The sequence below is a fragment of the Cherax quadricarinatus genome, chromosome 14, assembly GCF_038502225.1.
Source record: "Cherax quadricarinatus isolate ZL_2023a chromosome 14, ASM3850222v1, whole genome shotgun sequence".
Taxonomy (NCBI): domain Eukaryota; kingdom Metazoa; phylum Arthropoda; class Malacostraca; order Decapoda; family Parastacidae; genus Cherax; species Cherax quadricarinatus.
In genome coordinates, this window is record NC_091305.1 from 11,225,083 (window position 1) to 11,245,720 (window position 20,638).

At 37.1% G+C, this 20,638-nt stretch overlaps 1 protein-coding gene across 1 annotated transcript in view; it reads right to left on the bottom strand.

Annotated features, from left to right (window-relative positions):
• The window catches only part of LOC128698701 (MAM and LDL-receptor class A domain-containing protein 2), a 170,647-nt gene that overhangs the window by 97,217 nt on the left and 52,792 nt on the right, over positions 1-20,638 (bottom strand). The window contains exons 22-25 of the mRNA XM_070084849.1: positions 14,845-15,108; positions 13,770-13,970; positions 11,527-11,724; positions 10,379-10,493 (exon numbers count right to left, since the gene is read on the bottom strand). Coding sequence (XP_069940950.1) covers positions 10,379-10,493; positions 11,527-11,724; positions 13,770-13,970; positions 14,845-15,108 — 778 coding nt within the window. The remainder of the gene's footprint in view (positions 1-10,378; positions 10,494-11,526; positions 11,725-13,769; positions 13,971-14,844; positions 15,109-20,638) is intronic.

Here is a 20,638-nt window from a genome sequence, read left to right on the forward strand (position 1 = left end):
TCAGTCTTGGGTCCGTTGTTGTTTATAATATATATCAATGATCTTGATGAGGGAATTACTAGTGATATGAGCAAATTCGCCGATGACACAAAAATAGGTAGGATAATTGAGTCAAACATAGATGTTATGGAACTTCAGGAGGATTTAAACAAACTCTATTCTTGGTCAGAAAAGTGGCAGATGCAGTTCAATGTAGATAAATGCAAGGTTCTGAAGCTTGGGAGTGCCCATAACCCTAGTACTTATAAGTTAAATGATGTAGAACTTAGCCATACAGATTGCGAAAAGGACTTGGGGGTTATGGTGAGCAGCAACCTTAAACCAAGACAGCAATGCCTAAGCGTACGTAATAAGGCAAATAGATTACTGGGATTTATATCAAGAAGTGTAAGCAACAGAAGTCCAGAGGTCATACTGCAGCTTTATACATCATTAGTAAGGCCTCACCTAGATTATGCAGCTCAGTTCTGGTCTCCGTATTACAAAATGGACATAAATTCGTTAGAAAACATTCAGCGTAGGATGACTAAATTAATACATAGCATTAGAAATCTTCCTTATGAAGAAAGATTGAAGACTCTTAAGTTACATTCACTTGTTAGACGAAGAATGAGGGGAGACCTGATCGAAGTGTATAAGTGGAAGATAGGTATTAATAAAGGGGATATTAATAAGGTCTTGAGGATGTCTCTCCAAGAGAGAACCCGCAGTAATGGATTTAAATTAGATAAGTTTAAATTTAGAAAGGACATAGGAAAGTATTGGTTTGGAAATAGGGTAGTTGATGAGTGGAACAGTCTACCTAGTTGGGTTATTGAGGCTGGGAATTTGGGTAGTTTCAAATCTAGGTTGGATAAGTACATGAGTGGGAGGGGTTGGATTTGAGTGGGACTTTCACATCAGAGCTTATTTCTTGGGTGGCTTTGAAAATTGGGTTGGGCAAATGTTTTGTTAGTGGGATGAATTGTAAAGGACCTGCCTAGTATGGGCCAGCAGGCCTCCTGCAGTGTTCCTCCTTTCTTATGTTCTTATGTTCTTATAGACTAAGGGAGGAGGAAGTTATTGTGAGATATAAGCAACTATTGGCAGAAAGGTGGGCTAGTGCAAGTATGAGTAGTGAAGGGGGGGTTGAATAGGGTTGGAATATTTTTAAAAATGCAGTATTAGAATGTGGGGCAGAAGTTTGTGGCTATAGGAGGGTGGGTGCAGGAGGAAAGAGGAGTGACTGGTGGAATGATGAAGTAAAGGGTGTGATAAAAAGAGAAAAAGCTAGCTTATGAGAGGGCTTTTACAAAGCAGAAGTGTTATAAGAGCAGAGTATATGGAGAGTAAAAGAAATGTGAAGAGAGTGGTGAGAGAGTGCAAAAGGAGAGCAGATGATAGAGTGGGAGTGGCAGTTGTCAAGAAATTTTGATGAAAATAAGAAAAAATTTTGGAGTGAGATAAACAAGTTAAGAAGGCCTAGGGAACAAATGGATTTGTCAGTTAAAAACAGAGTAGGGGAGTTACTAGATGGGGAGCTGGAGGTATTGGGTAGATGGCAGGAATATTTTGAGGAGCTTTTAAATTTCGATGAAGAAAGGGAGGTGGTAATTTTCTGCACTGGCCAGGGAGGTATAACATCTTTTAGGAGTGAAGAAGAGCAGGATGTGAGTGTGGGGAAGGTGCATGAGGCATTACGTAGAAATGAATGGGGGAAAAGCAGCTGGAACTGACGGGATCATAACAGAAATGTTAAAAGCAGGGGGGGATATAGTGTTGGAGTGGTTGGTACTTTAGTTCAATAAATGTATGAAAGAGGGGAAGCTACCTAGGGATTGGCAGAGAGCATGTATAGTTCCTTTATATAAAGGGAAAGGGGACAAGAGAGATTGTAGAATTTATAGGGGAATAAGTTTACTGAGTATACCAGGGAAGTGTCCTTGGCCCTCTTCTCTTTCTCATTTACATAAACGACCTACCAAATGCATCGCAACTACTCAAACCCACACTATTTGCAGATGACACTACAAATGTCTTCTCTCACCCAAGCCCAGTCATGCTAGCCAATACTGTAAATACCGAATTATAGAAAATATCTACCTGGATGATGACTAACAAACTTACTCTCGACATTGACAAAACCTACTTCATTCAGTTTGGAAACAGAGCTACAGATGTCCCTCTTAACATAATGATAAACGGATCACCTATCACAAAGTTCACAGAGGGAAAATTCTTAGGAATCCACCTTGATAATAGGCTCAAATTTCAAACACATGTACAACAAATTTCCAAGAAAATTTCCAAGACCGTAGGCATACCATCAAAGATACAGTACTATGTTCCACAGTCAGCCCTCCTGGCCCTATATCACTCACTCATTTACCCCTATCTCACCTATGGAATTTGTGCATGGGGCTCAACAACAATAAACCATCTCAGACCACTAATTACCCAACAAAAGGCTGCAGTCAGAATGATAACAAATTCCCACTACAGGCAGCACCCTCCACCAATATTCAAAACTCTAAACCTACTCACCGTACAAAACATCCGTACTTATTATTGTACCTACTATATACATAGAACACTTAACTTGGATATAAACCCTCCCCTCAAACATCTTCTTACCAACCTCAACAGAACACATGACCATAACACAAGGCATAGATCACTCTTTGATGTTCCTCGTGTGCATCTCACACTATGCAAAAACTCAATGCACATAAAAGGCCCAAAAATCTGGAATTCATTACCTGTGAACATAAAAGAAACGCTGTCTGTTTATAAATTCAAGTCTCTTCTTAAAAACCACTTATTCACCCACAACTAAATAAATACGGCATAACTGTATCTCATAAATTATAACCTGTGACCCTATCAAACTTTGTTTTTCTAATTACAATACCTAATAGAATACTCCATTCTCTTGAATGCACAGTAACTCATCAAATGACCATATGATCTGTCTTTGAAATACTCATTTGTGCTAAACTGTTATTTGTTCACTGTCAATTTTAAGCCTGCCCATAATGCTCTGCATACAAGGGGCTTTTGGCATGTAAACTTAACCACTGTATTTCTTTGTACATCTATGTATCATGTCCATATTAATAATAAATAAATAAATAAATAAATAAAGAATTAGAGGTAAGACAGAGAGTATGGTTGCAGATGAGCAAGGAGGCTTCAGAAGTGGGTAGGGGATGTGTAGATCAAGTGTTTACATTGAAGCATATATGTGAACAGTATTTAGATGAAAGTATGGAAGTTTTCATTGCATTTATGGATTCAGAAAAGGCATGATAGAGTGGATAGGGGAGCAATATGGCAGGTGTTGCAAGTATATGGAATAGGCAGTAACGTACTAAATGCTGTAAACAGTTTTATGAGGATAGTGAGGCCCAAGTTAGGGTGTGTAGGAGAGAGAGAGATTACTTCTGAGTAAAATTAGGTCTTAGGGATGTGTAATGCCACCATGGTTGTTTAATATATTTATAGATAGGGTTGTAAAGGAAGTAAATGCTATGGTGTTGGGGAGAGGAGTGGGATTAAATTATGGGGAATCAAATATAAAATGGGAGTTGACACAGTTACTTTTTTTTTGCTGATGATATTGTGCTTATGGAAGATTCTAAAGAAAAGTTGCAAAGTTTAGTGAACAAGTTTGGGAGGGTGTGTAAAGGTAGAAAGTTGAAAATGAAAATAGATAAGAGTAAGGTGAAGAGGGTATCAAACGATTTAGATTAAGAAAAATTAAATATCACATTGGAGAGAGGGAGTATGGAAGAAGTGAATGTTTTCAGATATTTGAGAGTTGACTTGTCAGTGGATGGGTTTATGAAGGATGAGGTTAACCATAGAAATGATGAAGAAAAAGAGGTGAGTGGTGCTTTGAGGTATCTGAGGAGATAAAAAAAAAACGTTATCTATGGAGGCAAAGAAGGGAATGTGTGAAAGTAATATAGTGGTACCAACACTGTTTATGGGTGTGTGAAGATTAGGTTGCAAATGCTGCAGCGAGGAGGCAGCTGGAGATGTCCTGTCTAAGCGCAATGTGTGGTGTAAATATTATGCAGAGAATTCGGAGTGTGGAAATCAGGAGATGTGGTGTTACTAAAACTATTAGTCAGAGAGCTGAAGAGGGATTGTTGAGGTGGTTTGGTCATTTAGAAAGAATGGATCAAAGTAGAATGACTTGGAGAGTTAATAAATCTGTAGGGGAAGGAAGGAGGGGTAGGGGTCATCCTCAAAAAGGTTGGAGGAAGGGGTAAAGGAGGTTCTGTGGGCGAGGGGCTTGGACTTCTAGCAAGTGTTTGTGAGCATGTTAGATAGGAGTGAATAGAGATAAATGGTTTTTGGGACCTGATGAGCTGTTGGAGTGTGAGCAGCATAATATTTAGTGAAGGGATTCAGGGAAACCAGTTACCCAGACTTGAGTCCTGGAAATGGGAAGTACAATGCTTGCACTTAAAAGGAGGGGTTTGGGATATTGACAGTTTGGAGGGACTTCTAAACTGTCGTATCTGAGCACCTCTGCAAAGACAGTGATTATGTATGAGTGAGGTAAAAATGTTGAATGATGATGAAAGTATTTTTTTTTTCATGATTTTCTTTCTTTTTGGGTCACCCTGCCTCAGTCGGAGACAGCCGACTTGTTGAAAAAAAAAAACTTACGTGAATACTAGGGTGTTGGGGAGAGGGATGACATTAAAATATGCAGAATCTAATACAAAATGGGAGTTGACAAAATGATACTGTGCTTTTGGGAGATTCTGAGTAGAAGTTGCAAAGGTTAATTGATGATTCTGGATGGGTGTGTAAAGATAGGAAGTTGAGAGTAAATAGAAAACAGCAAGGTGATAAGGGTATCAAACAAATTATTAATGAAAAATTGGATATCAGATTGGAGGGAGGGAGGGAGTATGGAGGATGTGAATGTGTTCAGATTTTTAGGAGTGGATGTGTCAGCACTGGTGCACTGAGGTATCTGTGGAGACAGAGAAAGTTATCCAAGGAGGCAAAGAGGGAGGTGTGAAGCATTGATTGTGAATGTTGCAGCAAGGAGGAGGATGGAGGCAGTGGAGATGTCATGTCTGAGAGCAATGAGTGGTGTAAATAATATGCAGAGAATTCATAGTTTGGAGATTAGGAGGAGGTGTGGAGTTACTAAAAATATTATTCAGAGGGCTAAGGAGGGGTTTTTGAGGTGGCTTGGTCATTTAGAGAGGATGAAGCAAAATAGGATGACTTAGAGAGTGTATAAATCTGTAGTGGAGGGGAAGAGGGGTAGGGGGTCAGCCTAGAAAAGGATGGATGGAGGGGGTAAAAGAGGTTTTGTGTGCAAGGGGCTTGGACATACAGCAAGCAAGTGCGAGCATGTTAGATACAAGTGAATGGAGACAAATGGTTTTTGGGACTTGATGAGCTGTTGGAGTATGAACAGGGTAATATTTTGTGAAGGCATTCAAGGAAACTGGTTAGCTAGACTCTAGTTCTGGAGGTGGGGAGTACAATGCCTGCACTTTATAAAAGGGATCTGGGATACTGGCTGTTTGGAGTGACATCTGAACTGTTGTATCTGACCTCATCTGCATAGAGTGATTATGTCTGAATGATGGTGAAAGTGTTGAATGATGGTGAAAGTGTTTCTTCCTTTTTTTTGAGTCACCTTGCCTTGGTAGGAGATAGCCAATGTGTTGAAAAAAAAATTAATGCCATTACTATTTTGGAATTCCTCCTATCCAGCCAACAAAATGAAAACTCTAAAGTTATTGACTGCAATTAAGAACTAAATTCACAACAACATTTTATTTAAATATGTTGCAGTTCAGGTCATTTCTTGCAAGACAGCTTCTGAATGAATGATAGTAGATTTTTTTTTTTTTTGGTTAACTCTATCTTGGTGAGACAGCCATGTTCATAAGCTTTTCTTTTTTTAATTCCAATATATTTTTTCTATTCATAACATCTGCAACCTAGGTTGATAATTGCTAAAACTCACAAGTGTGTTACTTTTTGTTAATACAATATTAATACGTATTACTATTTTTTTTAACAAGTCGGCTGTCTCCCACCAAGGCAGGGTGACCCAAAAAGAAAATACTTTCATCATCATTCAACAATTTCACCTCACTCACACATAATCACTGTCTTTGCAGAGGCACCCAGATACAACAGTTTAGAAACATATATAACATACCCCTTCAAACTGCTAATATCCCAAACCCCTCCTTTAAAGTGCAGGCATTGTACTTTCCATTTCTAGTATTCAAGTCCGGCTATATAAAAATAACCAGTTTCCCTAAATCCATTAACTAAATATTACCCTGCTCACACTCCAACAGCTTGTCAGGTCCCAAAATCCATTCGTCTCCATTCACTCCTATCTAACATGCTCACACATGTCTGCTGAAAGTCCAAGCCCATCGCCCACAAAACCTTCTTTACCCCTTCCCTCCAACCTTTTTGAGGACGACCCCTATCCTGGCTGCCTCCCCCAGAGATTTATTTGCTCTTTAAGCCATTCTACTTTGATCCACTCTCTCTAAATGACCAAACCACTTCAACAACCCCTCTTCAGCTCTCTGACTAATACTTTTAATAACTCCACACGTCCTCCTAATTTCCACACTAAGAATTCTCTGCATAATATTTACACCACACATGGCCCTTAGACAGGACATCTGCACTGCCTCCAGCCACCTCTTCGCTGCAGCATTTGCAACCCAAGCTTCACACCCACATAAGAGTGTTGGTACCACTATACTTTCATACATTCCCTTCTTTGCCTCTATGGACAACATTTTTTTTGTCTCCACAGATACCGTAAAGCACCAATCACCTTTTTTCCTTCATCAATTCTTTGGTTAACCTCATCCTTCATAAACCCATCTGCCGACAAGTCAACTCCCAAATGTATCTGAAAACATTCACTTCTTCCATACTCCTTCTCTCCAGTATGATATCCATTTTTTCCTTATCTAAATCATTTGATACTCTCTTCACCTTACTCTTATCAATGTTCACTTTCAACTTTCTACCTTTACACACCCTCCCAAACTCGTCCACTAACCTTTGCAACTTTTCTTTAGAATGTTCCATAAGCACAGTATCATCAGCAAAAAGTAACTGTGTCAACTCCCATTTTGTATTTGATTCCTCATAATTTAATCCCACTCCTCTCCCCAACTTCTTTTACAACCCCATCTATAAATATATTAAACACCACTATGACTCAAGAAATCGTAATGACACGATTGCAAATAAACCATACCCCCGGCCGGGCTGGAGTTTTGAGACTCTATGACCGCGGGTTCAATCCCGGCCGGGGGTATGGTTTATATTAAACACCCATGGTGACATTACACATCCCTGTCTAAGACCTACTTTTACCAGGAAGTAATCTCCCTCTCTTGTACACACCCTAACCGGAGCCTCACTATCCTCATAAAAACTCTTCACAGCATCTAGTAACTTACTACCTATTCCATATACTTGCAACATCTGCCACATTGCTCCCCTATCCACTCTATCATATCCCTTTTCTAAATCCATAAATGCAATGAAAACTTCCCTACCTTTACCTAAACACTGTTCACATACATGCTTCAATGTAAACATGATTTACACATCCTCTATGCACTCTAAAACCTCCTTGCCCATCTGCAATCCGACTCTCTGTCTTACCTCTTATTCTTTCAATAATAACCCTACTGCACACTTTTTCTGGTATACCCAGTAAACTTATTCCCCTATAATTTTTACAGGCTCTTTTGTCCCCCTTCCCTTTATATAAAGGAAGTACAGGAGGGCCCCGCTTTACGGCGTTTCGCTTTACGGCGTTCCGCTAATACGGACATTTCAAATTATGACCAAAACTCGCTATACGGCTCCCCCCACCTGTCTTTCTAATACGGTCACAGCGGCCCACCGAGTTTGTTTACATTCTCCCTGAGCACATCTCCTTATTATGTCTGGAAACTTTCCAAAATTTCAAGTGTTTTAAAGTTATTGTATATTTTATATGTATTGTACTTGATAATTAAACTTGTGTACACCTGTACCTAAATAAACTTACACACTGTGCTGGCATGTAGGTACACATTAAAATCACTAAGAGTCTCTCTACTCTTGATGCAATAATAATAATAATAATAATAATAATAATAATAATAATAATAGTAATAATAATAATATCTTGGGCGCATTAATGTCGCATATTACGTTAATATAGACATTTCCCTTAATCTATCTATGATATTTTTTTCAAAATTATATAAGAAACACATTATGTAACACACAAACATGATACATGCACCCACAGTATAAAAATTTATACAAATATATATGAGATGTTTACCAAACGGTTTGTAGAAGTGTCGGGAGAATTACGTTTTCTCTAGCCCGTCACCTGTTACTAGGGATAACTGTAGAAAAATATTCCTTTCGTATGCCTTCACTTTATAGCTATAATTCTGTACTAACTTGTACACAGTGTAAGAGTATTTGTTTCGTGATTTAATTATAATAATAATAAAAATATTATAAGGTAAAAGTTTCACAAACTCTTACAAATGTACATGAATGAACTAAAACTGGACACGTATTAATACCGTCTATTTCGCCTGACCGAGTGATCGTCCACAACCTGTTCAGTTTGTTTGTTTACGCTGTCTGAGCTCGGTGTATCATTAAATGTTGTATATTACGTTAATATACACATTTTCATTAATCCATCCGTGATATTTTTTTCAAAATTATATAATAAACACGATACATAACATAAATACATAACAACATATGTGTAGAGAACCTAGGATAACCCAAAAAAGTCAGAGTGACTTACTTCCATTGCCTTCACTCAGAGCATCATTTCTTCTCAAAATGATGTTACATGAGAATGGGAGTGTTCTTCTTTATTTATTCTACCGTATCAATGTAGAGACAACCTGTACACAATGTAACTTGTACACAAACCAGACGTGTACACTGTTTACAAAACTTACCTTCGCCTGGTTTGTTTACATAACTCTGCGCCTGTCCTCTCTCATGCACTCATTCTTTCTCTCTGGTATGGTAGCCTGGCTGACTACCATACATACCACACTTGATTTTTTACAATAAATACTACTCATCTCACCCTATATTTTAAGGTAAGTAATGAGTGAACTGTATATACATTTTATCGCTCTGGGATGCTTAAATATCATAGAATAGTATGTGTGGGTGGGTTGGCCTGGTATGGTAGCCTGGCTGACTACCATACATACCACACTTGATATTTTACAATAAATACTACTCATCTCACCCTATATTTTAAGGTAAGTAATGAGTGAACTGTATATACATTTTATCGCTCTGGGATGCTTAAATATCATAGAATAGTATGTGTGGGTGGGTTGGCCTGGTATGGTAGCCTGGCTGACTACCATACATACCACACTTGATTTCTTACAATAAATACTACTTGTCTCACCCTAGATTAAGACTATAAATATTTTAAGGTAAGTAATGAGTGCACTATGTGTGTATTGTACTTTTTTATTGTTTTTTGATGCCTGGTTCTATTGCTAACATAATATATGTTAGTGTAAACTTATTATCTAGTGTTTGTATGCATTTGTAATTGGAAAAAAAGGGTGTTCCACTTTACGGCGGTTTCCGCTTTACGGCGGTAGCCTGGAACCTAACCCGCCGTATAAGTGGGGCCCTCCTGTATACATGCTCTCTGCCAATCCCTAGGTACCTTCCCCTCTTTCATACATTTATTAAACAAAAATACCAGCCACTCCAACACTATATCCCCCTTGCTTTTAACATTTCTGTCATGATCCCATCAGTTCCAGCTGCTTTATCCCCTTTCATTCTAAGTAATGCCTCATGCACCTCCCTCACACTCACATCCTGCTTTTCTTCACTCCTAAAAGATGGTATACCTCCCTGGCCAGTGCATGAAATTACCGGCTCCCTTTCTTCATCGACATTTAAAAGTTCCTCAAAATATTCCCGCCATCTACCCAATACCTCCAGCTCCCTATCAACTAACTCCTCTACTCTGTTTTTAACTGACAAATCCATTCTTTCCCTAGGTTTTCTTAACTTGTTTATCTCCAAAAATTTTTCTTATTTTCTGCAAAATTTCTTGACAGTCTCTCTCACTCTATCATCTGCTCTCCTTTTGCACTCTCTCACCACTCTCTTCATCTTTCTTTTACTCTCCATATACTCTGCTCTTCTTATAACACTTCTGCTTTATAAAAACCTCTTATAAGCTACCTTCCTTCTTCTCTTTTATCACACCCTTTACTTCATCATTCCACCAATATTTTTTAAGTCAATGTATTCATATTTTTATATACAGTGAACATATTTAACTTAGTTGTGTTCTACATACCTCCTTGAGAGCCATTAACCCATTCCCAATCAGCATTATCTTCCTCAGTCACTTGTTCCCAGTCACATAAGTCAGGTTCCTCAAAATCACACTGATGTTGTGTCACAGAGCCAACCTGTACCAGTCAATTGTGATTATATGTCCAAAAATATAAATTAGCTTTGTTTAAGCTTTATTAGAAATTTTATTATGATTCTTCTAGACTCACTGATAGTGGAGCTTAAGAAAGCCTTGCTTGCAAAAAAACACATAAGAACAGTAATTTAAATGTTCTGTTAAAGTATCATGACTGTTTCTACATAGTGAATAAAAACATTTTTACATACATATATACAGTATACAGTGGAACCTAGACTTATGAATTTAATCAGTTCTGTGACCTAGCTCATAATTCAATATGCTCATATATCAAATCAATTTTCCTCATTTAAATTAACTGAAATGCCATTAATCAGTTCCAGCAAAATTCCTGCTCTCGTGAAGCAGGACAAAATACAGTGGTACCTCGGGATACGAATTTAATTCGTTCCAGAAGGCTGTTCGAGTGCTGATACCGAATGAGTTTGTTCCCATAAAGAATAACGTAAATTAGATTAATCCGTTGCAGACCCCCAAACATACACTTACAAAAGCACTTACATAAATACACTTACATAATTGTTCAAGTTTTGAGCTGTTCATATCCCAAGACACCACTTTACGTAATGTGGCCCTTATAAGAATCTCTGCCAATGTGTATTAAATGATTATTATAGATGACAACTGTTAAAATATGACAAGATGCTATACAACTGCCACAGATTTACATTTTTTTTTTTTTTTTTTTTTTGCCTGTCTATTTTTTCTTTTATCAGTCAGCATTTACTGGATCACTTATCTTTCCTACAATACAATACTTCTTTGGGGCCATGTGGGCACCTCCCAAGAAAATAAAAACTGGAATAGTGGTTTCGATGCTGATCATAATAAAATATTTATAAGGATAGTTTCATTATTTTTAAAATAAAATAAATTTTGAAATTAGTTGTTTTCAGGAATCTATATACAAATTTCTACTAAGAGGATGTAATTACAATTCAATGACTAAGTATGAAAAGTATCTTCTGTAATTCAATGGATAATTTGAATAAGGAATCAGATTTACTAACATCTACATTATCACAGGTGATATTGTAGTAATATAAGTCATCAAGTGAAACATAGGAGTCCTCGTGATCCTCCCCAAGAACAGCCTCCAAGATCAGGGTGTAGTTCAAGTCTGCAGTATTAATGTCCACCTTAGCTGGCAACCACATGTTACCCTGACTGCCTTTTATGGTCCATATGTCCTCTGATTTCACTTTCAGCTGCCAAGAAAATAATACCATAATAAATACAACAACTATAGGATAATGAAACTTGAGGTGTTATCTTCAGTGTTTTACACAGTACAGTATTATTTAATCTGACTTACATTTATATTTACACTCAATATATTGTCTCTCATTGTTTATCAGAGATCATTCACAAAAAACAATCATTCTAATTTTCAGTCTAATGCTTTCAAGATCTTATTTTTCTATATACGGTAGACCCCTAAGTAATGTATGACGTATGTTCTGAAAACTGGTGTGTAATCCCACTGAGTGTTCAACTCAAGTGAATAACATATGGGAAAAAGTGGGTTACATTCCAATGGCCTCCAAAAAAGCAAAACATTTTAAATTAGGTTGCAAGAAGTCAAAAGAAACGAATTTATCTTACCTTAAATTTTGGTTGCTGCTTGTTATGACAGTGTGGTCTGACATGAATGGCTGTGGCTCTGATATTGATGGCTATAACTATGGTTCCTGTACTGATATTAATGCTGAATAGTAAGAAGTTCATGACTGTACCAAAGTGCCCAATTATTCCATAATGCATTTCTACTCTAGTTTACCTAACAATATTTTATACAGCTGATGCTAAGGCTTCATCAGCTGATCCAGACCCAGCTTCAGAACAGGCTTCTAGCTGTGTCAGGAGTCCTCTTCAGCCTTCAAATTTACTAATAGCATGGAACTTCTTTTGGAATTTTTCCAGTGTAAACTGCTTCTGTACAGGTTCTTCTACCTCATCCTCTTGCCTGGGAACTGAGCTCTTCTAACTGTCCTTCTGCAGATGGTTCATCATCAACATATTCTATACACAAATAACCCGCACATAGAAGAGAGAAGATTACGACGACGTTTCGGTCTGACTTGGACCATTTACAAAGTCACACTAATATTCTAATAGTTCATTTACATCTTTTTCCATACTCTGGCACTTTCAATCCTCTAGCATAATCTAAACTATCAGTCTATTGTATATATGCCCATTGATATTGACATTATTCAAATAAACACTTTCCAACCAAAGTATTTCATACAGCAGCATAGCTTGGGCTTTAAAAGACTTTTACAATATGTTTTTCAATGGTAAGCCCACCAGCCTACCCTCTCAGTTCTTATCTGGTTTACAATTCCTTGAATAATGCTTCCCTGAGGATGGGTCTAGAAACATTACTCCTAACTTAGTAAGAACATTTTACAGGAATAAGCACCATTAAGAAAACCATAGGAAATGAAAGGTAGGTAAATACTGAATGAATGTGGAACTTTTTAAGAGTTACCTGTCATATAACCTATTCATGAAACAGAAAAGACAAGTAATCTTGACAGGGTAAAATGTTTAACAAAATTCTGTTTCACTCATAAAACAGTTCAGTAAAATCTCTGGATGGTTACTGTCTACCAATCTATTTGGCTCTTATCTGCTCTGATGACATAGTAAACTTAAAAGGTCAACATCTTTAGTGAACTGATTATTTTCTAAGTATGGTCAACTGTTGTGAATTTTTTTTTTTCCGTGAGATATATACATACATACCTCTACTTTGTTCACGGTAATGTAAAAAAGTCATGAAGACTTCATTTAAATTATGTACTACTGAGAAAATTTGAATGAGCGAAAATGCAGTATACATATTTCTCTTTGTACTTGAACAAAAATATATAATGTTACAAAAATGTTTACCATTGAATATATCATTGCTTAGTTAATCTTAAGTTAATTTTAAGCCTGCCCATAATGCTCTGCATACAAGGGCCTTTGGCATGTTGCACTTAACCACTGTATTTTTTTGTACTTCAATGTATCATGTTCAAATTAATAAATAAATAAATAAATGCTAAAAGGGGAAACAACTGTTGGAAATGTGTAGAATAATATACAGTCACTATCTTAACTAATATGACCACAGATTTTGCTCCTCTCCCATTATTACAGATATATGTAATATAAAGTACTTTCTTCTCAGGCAGTAACATTACCTCTCCTCTATCTTTTACATAGTCACTTGTAACAGAATATAACATGCTGAATTACTCACTGTGAGTTTGGCTGTATCCCCCCACAAGAAATACCAGAAGACAAAGCACTGTATCTGAGAGTCTTCAATAGTAGGACTCTGCAGGGTAGAGATAACATCACTTGGAATTTCTGCATCAACTCTTCGTGTAGTGGATGAATAGTGGCCTGTACCTGTGGTATGGTCACCCACTGGACCTATGCCTTCTATGCTCAGAGCACCCTGTGAAAAGAAAATACATATTGTATCATTAAAAGCAATTATATAGTTTATTTAAAAACCTGACACTATGCTTGATTACCATGCTTATAAAAGATACTTTATAAAATGAAGACGGCAATTCTATTTTCCTATTATTTACATCCTGGTCAGTATCAACCTTCTATTATGGTACAAAAGTTAGAATATTAGAAGCATGAAAACATTACTTTATATTTATTAAACAATATCTTTAACATTCTAAGATACCATAATCTAATTATGAATACAGTATTAGTACTAACAAGGTACAGGAAACTGTATGACCTATAGCAGGGGTGGGCAAACTTTTCAGTCTATCAACTGGGAACTGTACTTGTCTGATAATGCTTGTGTAACAGCTCGTGTTTTCAACAAAGCAAGATGAACAAAGTTTTGCTCATTCAGCTGCATATACGAGAGTATGTGACTTGATCTCGGCGGGCTGCATGAAAACCTTTGGCAAGCCACAGTTTGCCCACCCCTATATATACATACAGTAATACTAATATACAATTTGTAAAATAGATAAAATAACACTTGTATATATAATTGTGTCGAAACAGGTTTGTCAGATTGTATGTCTGATTAAATGCTTACATTCTTAAGTTGAGAGGTTGCAAAGACATTAATGAAAACTCATAAGAATATTAAGACAGTTAAAATAGAAAATTACTTTACAAAATTATCAGTACTGAGTATCATGTTCTCATTGTAAAATACTTTGACCAAAACACCATGGTGCTCCCATCTGAAAACTTATAATCTAAAGCATTCCAACATACAATGTACATACATGGTTAGTATTCACGATCATCCATGAACTAAAATAGGACTCATTCTATACTACTGATCTAACCTTTACAATAATCCACTTGAAATAAATAGCAGAAACATCATGCCACCCACAAAATGAATCATCTGGGTCCTCAAAATCACAGAAGAAACTATATCCAGGACTTGGAGTGGGGATAGGAGTAGTAGTAATGGGTGCTGGTGTACCCACTTCTGCTTCAGGTGGTTCACACACACAGCTTTCACTAAGCTTCAATTCAAAGCCATCTATAGCAATGGTACCATTTTCAGTTTCTTGAGTAATGCCTACTACGCCTTCTACAGTAATCTGAGAGCATAAAATTAAAAAAGGTTACAAGTAACAATGCACCAAATGAGCTTAACTGTAATTTTAAGATAAATTACAATAATGGTCAAACTGGACCATACAGGTGCTGTATGTATTTTTAAAAGTTATACTTGAGCAATATTACTGCTAATGATAACAACTTTTTAATTAATTTAAAATGTAGTTTTCACAAAAATATTTAATTTTGTTAATTAATATTAATAATAATGAAGCAATAAAACAAAACCTAATATATGGCACTATATGTGTGTATTATTCTTAAAAAAACCCACAATGAGTACCTTGCATTAGTATTAATTTAAATAAAGATATATTACAAAGCTAACCATTCTTATCTTGTCTAGACTTGAGTAGTTACTATGTACAGTACTAGTATTAGTTTGCCCAAAATGTCCTGGTATAATAGTGGCTTTCTTTGTACTTCTTAAATCAAAATTGTAATTACACATTGTAACCTTTGCAAAGAAATAAAATCTTTAATATATATACATATACAGTGGACCCCCACATAACGATCACTTCTGAATGCGACCAATTATGTAAGTGTATTTATGTAAGTGCATTTGTAAGTGTATGTTTGGGGGTCTGAAATGGACTAATCTACTTCACAATATTCCTTATGGGAACAAATTCGGTCAGTACTGGCACCTGAACATACTTCTGGAGTGAAAAAATATCGTTAACCGGGGGTCCACTGTATATATATATATATATATATATATATATATATATATATATATATATATATATATATATATATATATATATATATATATATATATATATATATATATTTATATATACATATATATATATAATCAATGCTGTGCGAAGAATTCTCCCAGAAGTCTCTACTACCACTCCTTCCAACAGTACCCTCTTGGGAGCACCGCTGGGTCACCAGGCCATCGACACAGTCCTCAAGGACAAATTGAATGACCTGATGAGAATGGAGGAGAGAATAAGCAATCTTGATGCCCATGATGCTCTGTATCTCCTAACAGGGTGCCTTACTATTCCAAGACTCACTTACTTCCTTAGGTGTGCACCCTCTTTTGACAACCCAACACTTGACGAATATGAAGCACACCTGAGGTCAACCCTTAAGAAGGCACTGAACCTGTCACTAGAGGATCAGCAATGGGATCAGGCAACCCTCCCAGTACGACTGGGAGGTATAGGGGTGCGCAAAGCAATGCATGTTGCTTTACCTGCTTTTCTGTCTTCGTGTTTGGCTTCCAGTGCATTAGTCAAGAAGATTGTTCCCGAACGCTTGAGAGACATGGTAGGAGCTCAAGACCCCAGGTTTACTGAAGCAGCGATTCGGTGGGACACCCTTACAGATTCCTCCAGTAGACCAGCTCCTCCCAAAGAACACAAACAGTCCCACTGGGACAAACCGATCATGGAAAAAATCGCCAACACAATGCTCTCCAACGCCTCAGGAAAGGATAAAGCTCGTCTCCTGGCAGTGAAGGCACCACACTCAGGAGATTTCCTGTTTGCTGTTCCCAATTCCTCCTTGGGCACTCGACTAGACCCACAGGCCATTCGGATTGGTGTTGCTCTTCGCCTAGCCACCCCCATCCTCACCGAACATATGTGTATTTGCGGCAGGGCGACAGCTGATCAATTCGGACTTCATGGTCTCGTGTGTCACACAGCAGAAGGGAAGTATGCCAGGCATGAGGAGGTCAATGACATCATAAAGAGAAGCCTCGCCACAGCTCGTTGACCAGCTCAACGGGAACCCCAAGCGCAGAGGTCTGACGGAAGTCTAAAGCGTCCTGATGGAGCCACTATGCTACCTTGGAAGGATGGAAAGCAGATTGCCTGGGACTACACATGTGCCGCCACATTGGCAGACACCTACTTGCCATACTCCGTAGTGAAAGGGGGTGGAGCTGCCAGCCACAGGGAGACTCAGAAGATCCGCAAATATAAAGACCTTCCCCCTTGCTATAACTTCATTCCAATAGGGTCGGAGACCCTTGGAGCATGGGGCAAGTGTGCTCTAAAGTTCCTCAAAGAGCTAGGTGAAAAGTTCATCATAGAAACCAAGGACCACAGGGCGACCAGCTTCCTCATTCAGAGATTCAGTGTTGCGATCCAGAGAGGAAATGCCTGCAGCATTCTGGGCACGCGGCCCACCGCCGGGGAGCTGGACGAAGTATTCGAGATGTAGCTCTGAGTTACCTATGTTGTTTTACTTTGTATCATATTTTTGTGAATGTTTTGTGAATGTTTTGTCAATGTATTTTGTCTTTAAATAAAATATATATATATATAATATAGGGGGTGGTAGGAGAAAATTCTCAAACAGCTTCAGGGAGAATCTTGAGTTTTCCCTGAAGCAAGTTTATTCTTTTCTCTGAGGATGAGGGTCCCTATAACAGTTCTAGAGGTGGTACGTCCCTGTATTATATATATATATATATATATATATATATATATATATATATATATATATATATATATATATATATATATATATATATATATATATATATATACTATATATATATATATATATATATATATATATATATATATATACTATATATATATATATATATATATATATATATATATATATATATATATATATATATATATATATATATATATATATATATATATATATATATATATATATATATATATATATATATATATATATATATATATATATATATATATATATATTTTTTTTTTTTTTTTTTTTTTTTCAACAAGTCGGTCGTCTCCCACCGAGGCAGGGTGACCCAAAAAAGAAAGAAAATCCCCAAAAAGAAAATACTTTCATCATCATTCAACACTTTCACCACACTCGCACATTATCACTGTTTTTGCAGAGGTGCTCAGAACACAACAGTCTAGAAGCATACACATATAAAGATACACAACATATCAATATATATTTATATATATATATAAATTATAGATATATATATTTATATATATATAGTTATATTTATATATATATATTTATATAAATTATAGATATATATATTTATATATATATATATATATATATATTTATATTTATATATATATATTTATATAGATATAGATATATTACTGTGATCTTATTGCATAGATATATATATATAGATATAAGCGACTATTGGCAGAAAGGTGGGCTAGTGCAAAGATGAGTAGTGGGGGGGTTGAAGAGGGTTGGAATAGTTTTAAAAATGCAGTATTAGAATGTGGGGCAGAAGTTTGTGGTTATAGGAGGGTGGGGGCAGGAGGAAAGAGGAGTGATTGGTGGAATGATGAAGTAAAGGGTGTGATAAAAGAGAAAAAGGTAGCTTATGAGAGGTTTTTACAAAGCAGAAGTGTTATAAGAAGAGCAGAGTATATGGAGAGTAAAAGAAAGGTAAATAGAGTGGTGAGAGAGTGCAAAAGGAGAGCAGATGATAGAGTGGGAGAGGCACTGTCAAGAAATTTTAATGAAAATAAGAAAAAAATTTGGAGTGAGTTAAACAAGTTAAGAAAGCCTAGGGAAAGTATGGATTTGTAGTTAAAAACAGAGTAGGGGAGTTAGTAGATGGGGAGATGGAGGTATTAGGTAGATGGCGAGAATATTTTGAGGAACTTTTAAATGTTAAGGAAGAAACAGAGGCAGTAATTTCATGCACTGGTCAGGGAGGTATGGTTACCATCTTTTAGGAGTGAAGAAGAGCAGAATGTAAGTGTGGGGGAGGTACGTGAGGCATTACGTAAAATGAAAGGGGGTAAAGCAGCTGGAACTGATGGGATCATGACAGAAATGTTAAAAGCAGGGGAGGGATATAGTGTTGAAGTGGTTGGTACTTTTGTTTAATAAATGTATGAAAGAGGGGAAGGTACCTAGGGATTGGCAGAGAGCATGTATAGTCCCTTTATATAAAGGGAAAGGGGACAAAAGAGACTGTAAAAATTATAGAGGAATAAGTTTACTGAGTATACCAGGAAAAGTGTACGGTAGGGTTATAATTGAAAGAATTAGAGGTAAGACAGAAAGTAGGATTGCGGATGAGCAAGGAGGTTTCAGAGTGGGTAGGGGATGTGTAGATCAAGTGTTTACATTGAAGCATATATGTGAACAGTATTTAGATAAAGGTAGGGAAGCTTTTATTGCATTTATGGATTTAGAAAAGGCATATGATAGAGTAGATAGAGGAGCAATGTGGCAGATGTTGCAAGTATATGGAATAGGTGGTAAGTTATAAAATGCTGTAAAGAGTTTTTATGAGGATAGTGAGGCTCAGGTTAGGGTGTGTAGAAGAGAGGGAGACTACTTCCTGGTAAAAGTAGGTCTTAGACAGGGATGTGTAATGTCACCATGGTTGTTTAATATATTTATAGATGGGGTTGTAAAGGAAGTAAATGCTAGGGTGTTCGGGAGAGGGGTGGGATTAAATTTTGGGGAATCAAATTCAAAATGGGAATTGACACAGTTACTTTTTGCTGATGATACTGTGCTTATGGGAGATTCTAAAGAAAAATTGCAAAGGTTAGTGGATGAGTTTGGGAATGTGTGTAAAGGCAGGAAGTTGAAAGTGAACATAGAAAAGAGTAAGGTGATGAGGGTGTCAAATGATTTAGATAAAGAAAAATTGGATATCAAATTGGGGAGGAGGAGTATGGAAGAAGTGAATGTTTTCAGATATTTGGGAGTTGACGTGTCGGCGGATGGATTTATGAAGGATGAGGTTAATCATAGAATTGATGACGGAAAAAAGGTGAGTGGTGCGTTGAGGTATATGTGGAGTCAAAAAACGTTATCTATGGAGGCAAAGAAGGGAATGTATGAAAGTATAGTAGTACCAACACTCTTATATGGATGTGAAGCTTGGGTGGTAAATGCAGCAGCGAGGAGACGGTTGGAGGCAGTGGAGATGTCCTGTCTAAGGGCAATGTGTGGTGTAAATATTATGCAGAAAATTCGGAGTGTGGAAATTAGGAGAAGGTGTGGAGTTAATAAAAGCATTAGTCAGAGGGCAGAAGAGGGGTTGTTGAGGTGGTTTGGTCATTTAGAGAGAATGGATCAAAGTAGAATGACATGGAAAGCATATAAATCTATAGGGGAAGGAAGGAGGGGTAGGGGGTCGTCCTCGAAAGGGTTGGAAAGAGGGGGTAAAGGAGGTTTTGTGGGCGAGGGGCTTGGACTTCCAGCAAGCGTGCATGAGCGTGTTAGATAGGAGTGAATGGAGACGAATGATACTTGGGACCTGACGATCTGTTGGAGTGTGAGCAGGGTAATATTTAGTGAAGGGATTCAGGGAAACCGGTTATTTTCATATAGTCGGACTTGAGTCCTGGAAATGGGAAGTACAATGCCTGCACTTTAAAGGAGGGGTTTGGGATATTGGCAGTTTGGAGGGATATGTTGTGTATCTTTATACGTATATGCTTCTAAACTGTTGTATTCTGAACACCTCTGCAAAAACAGTGATAATGTGTGAGTGTGGTGAAAGTGTTGAATGATGATGAAATATTTTCTTTTTGGGGATTTTCTTTC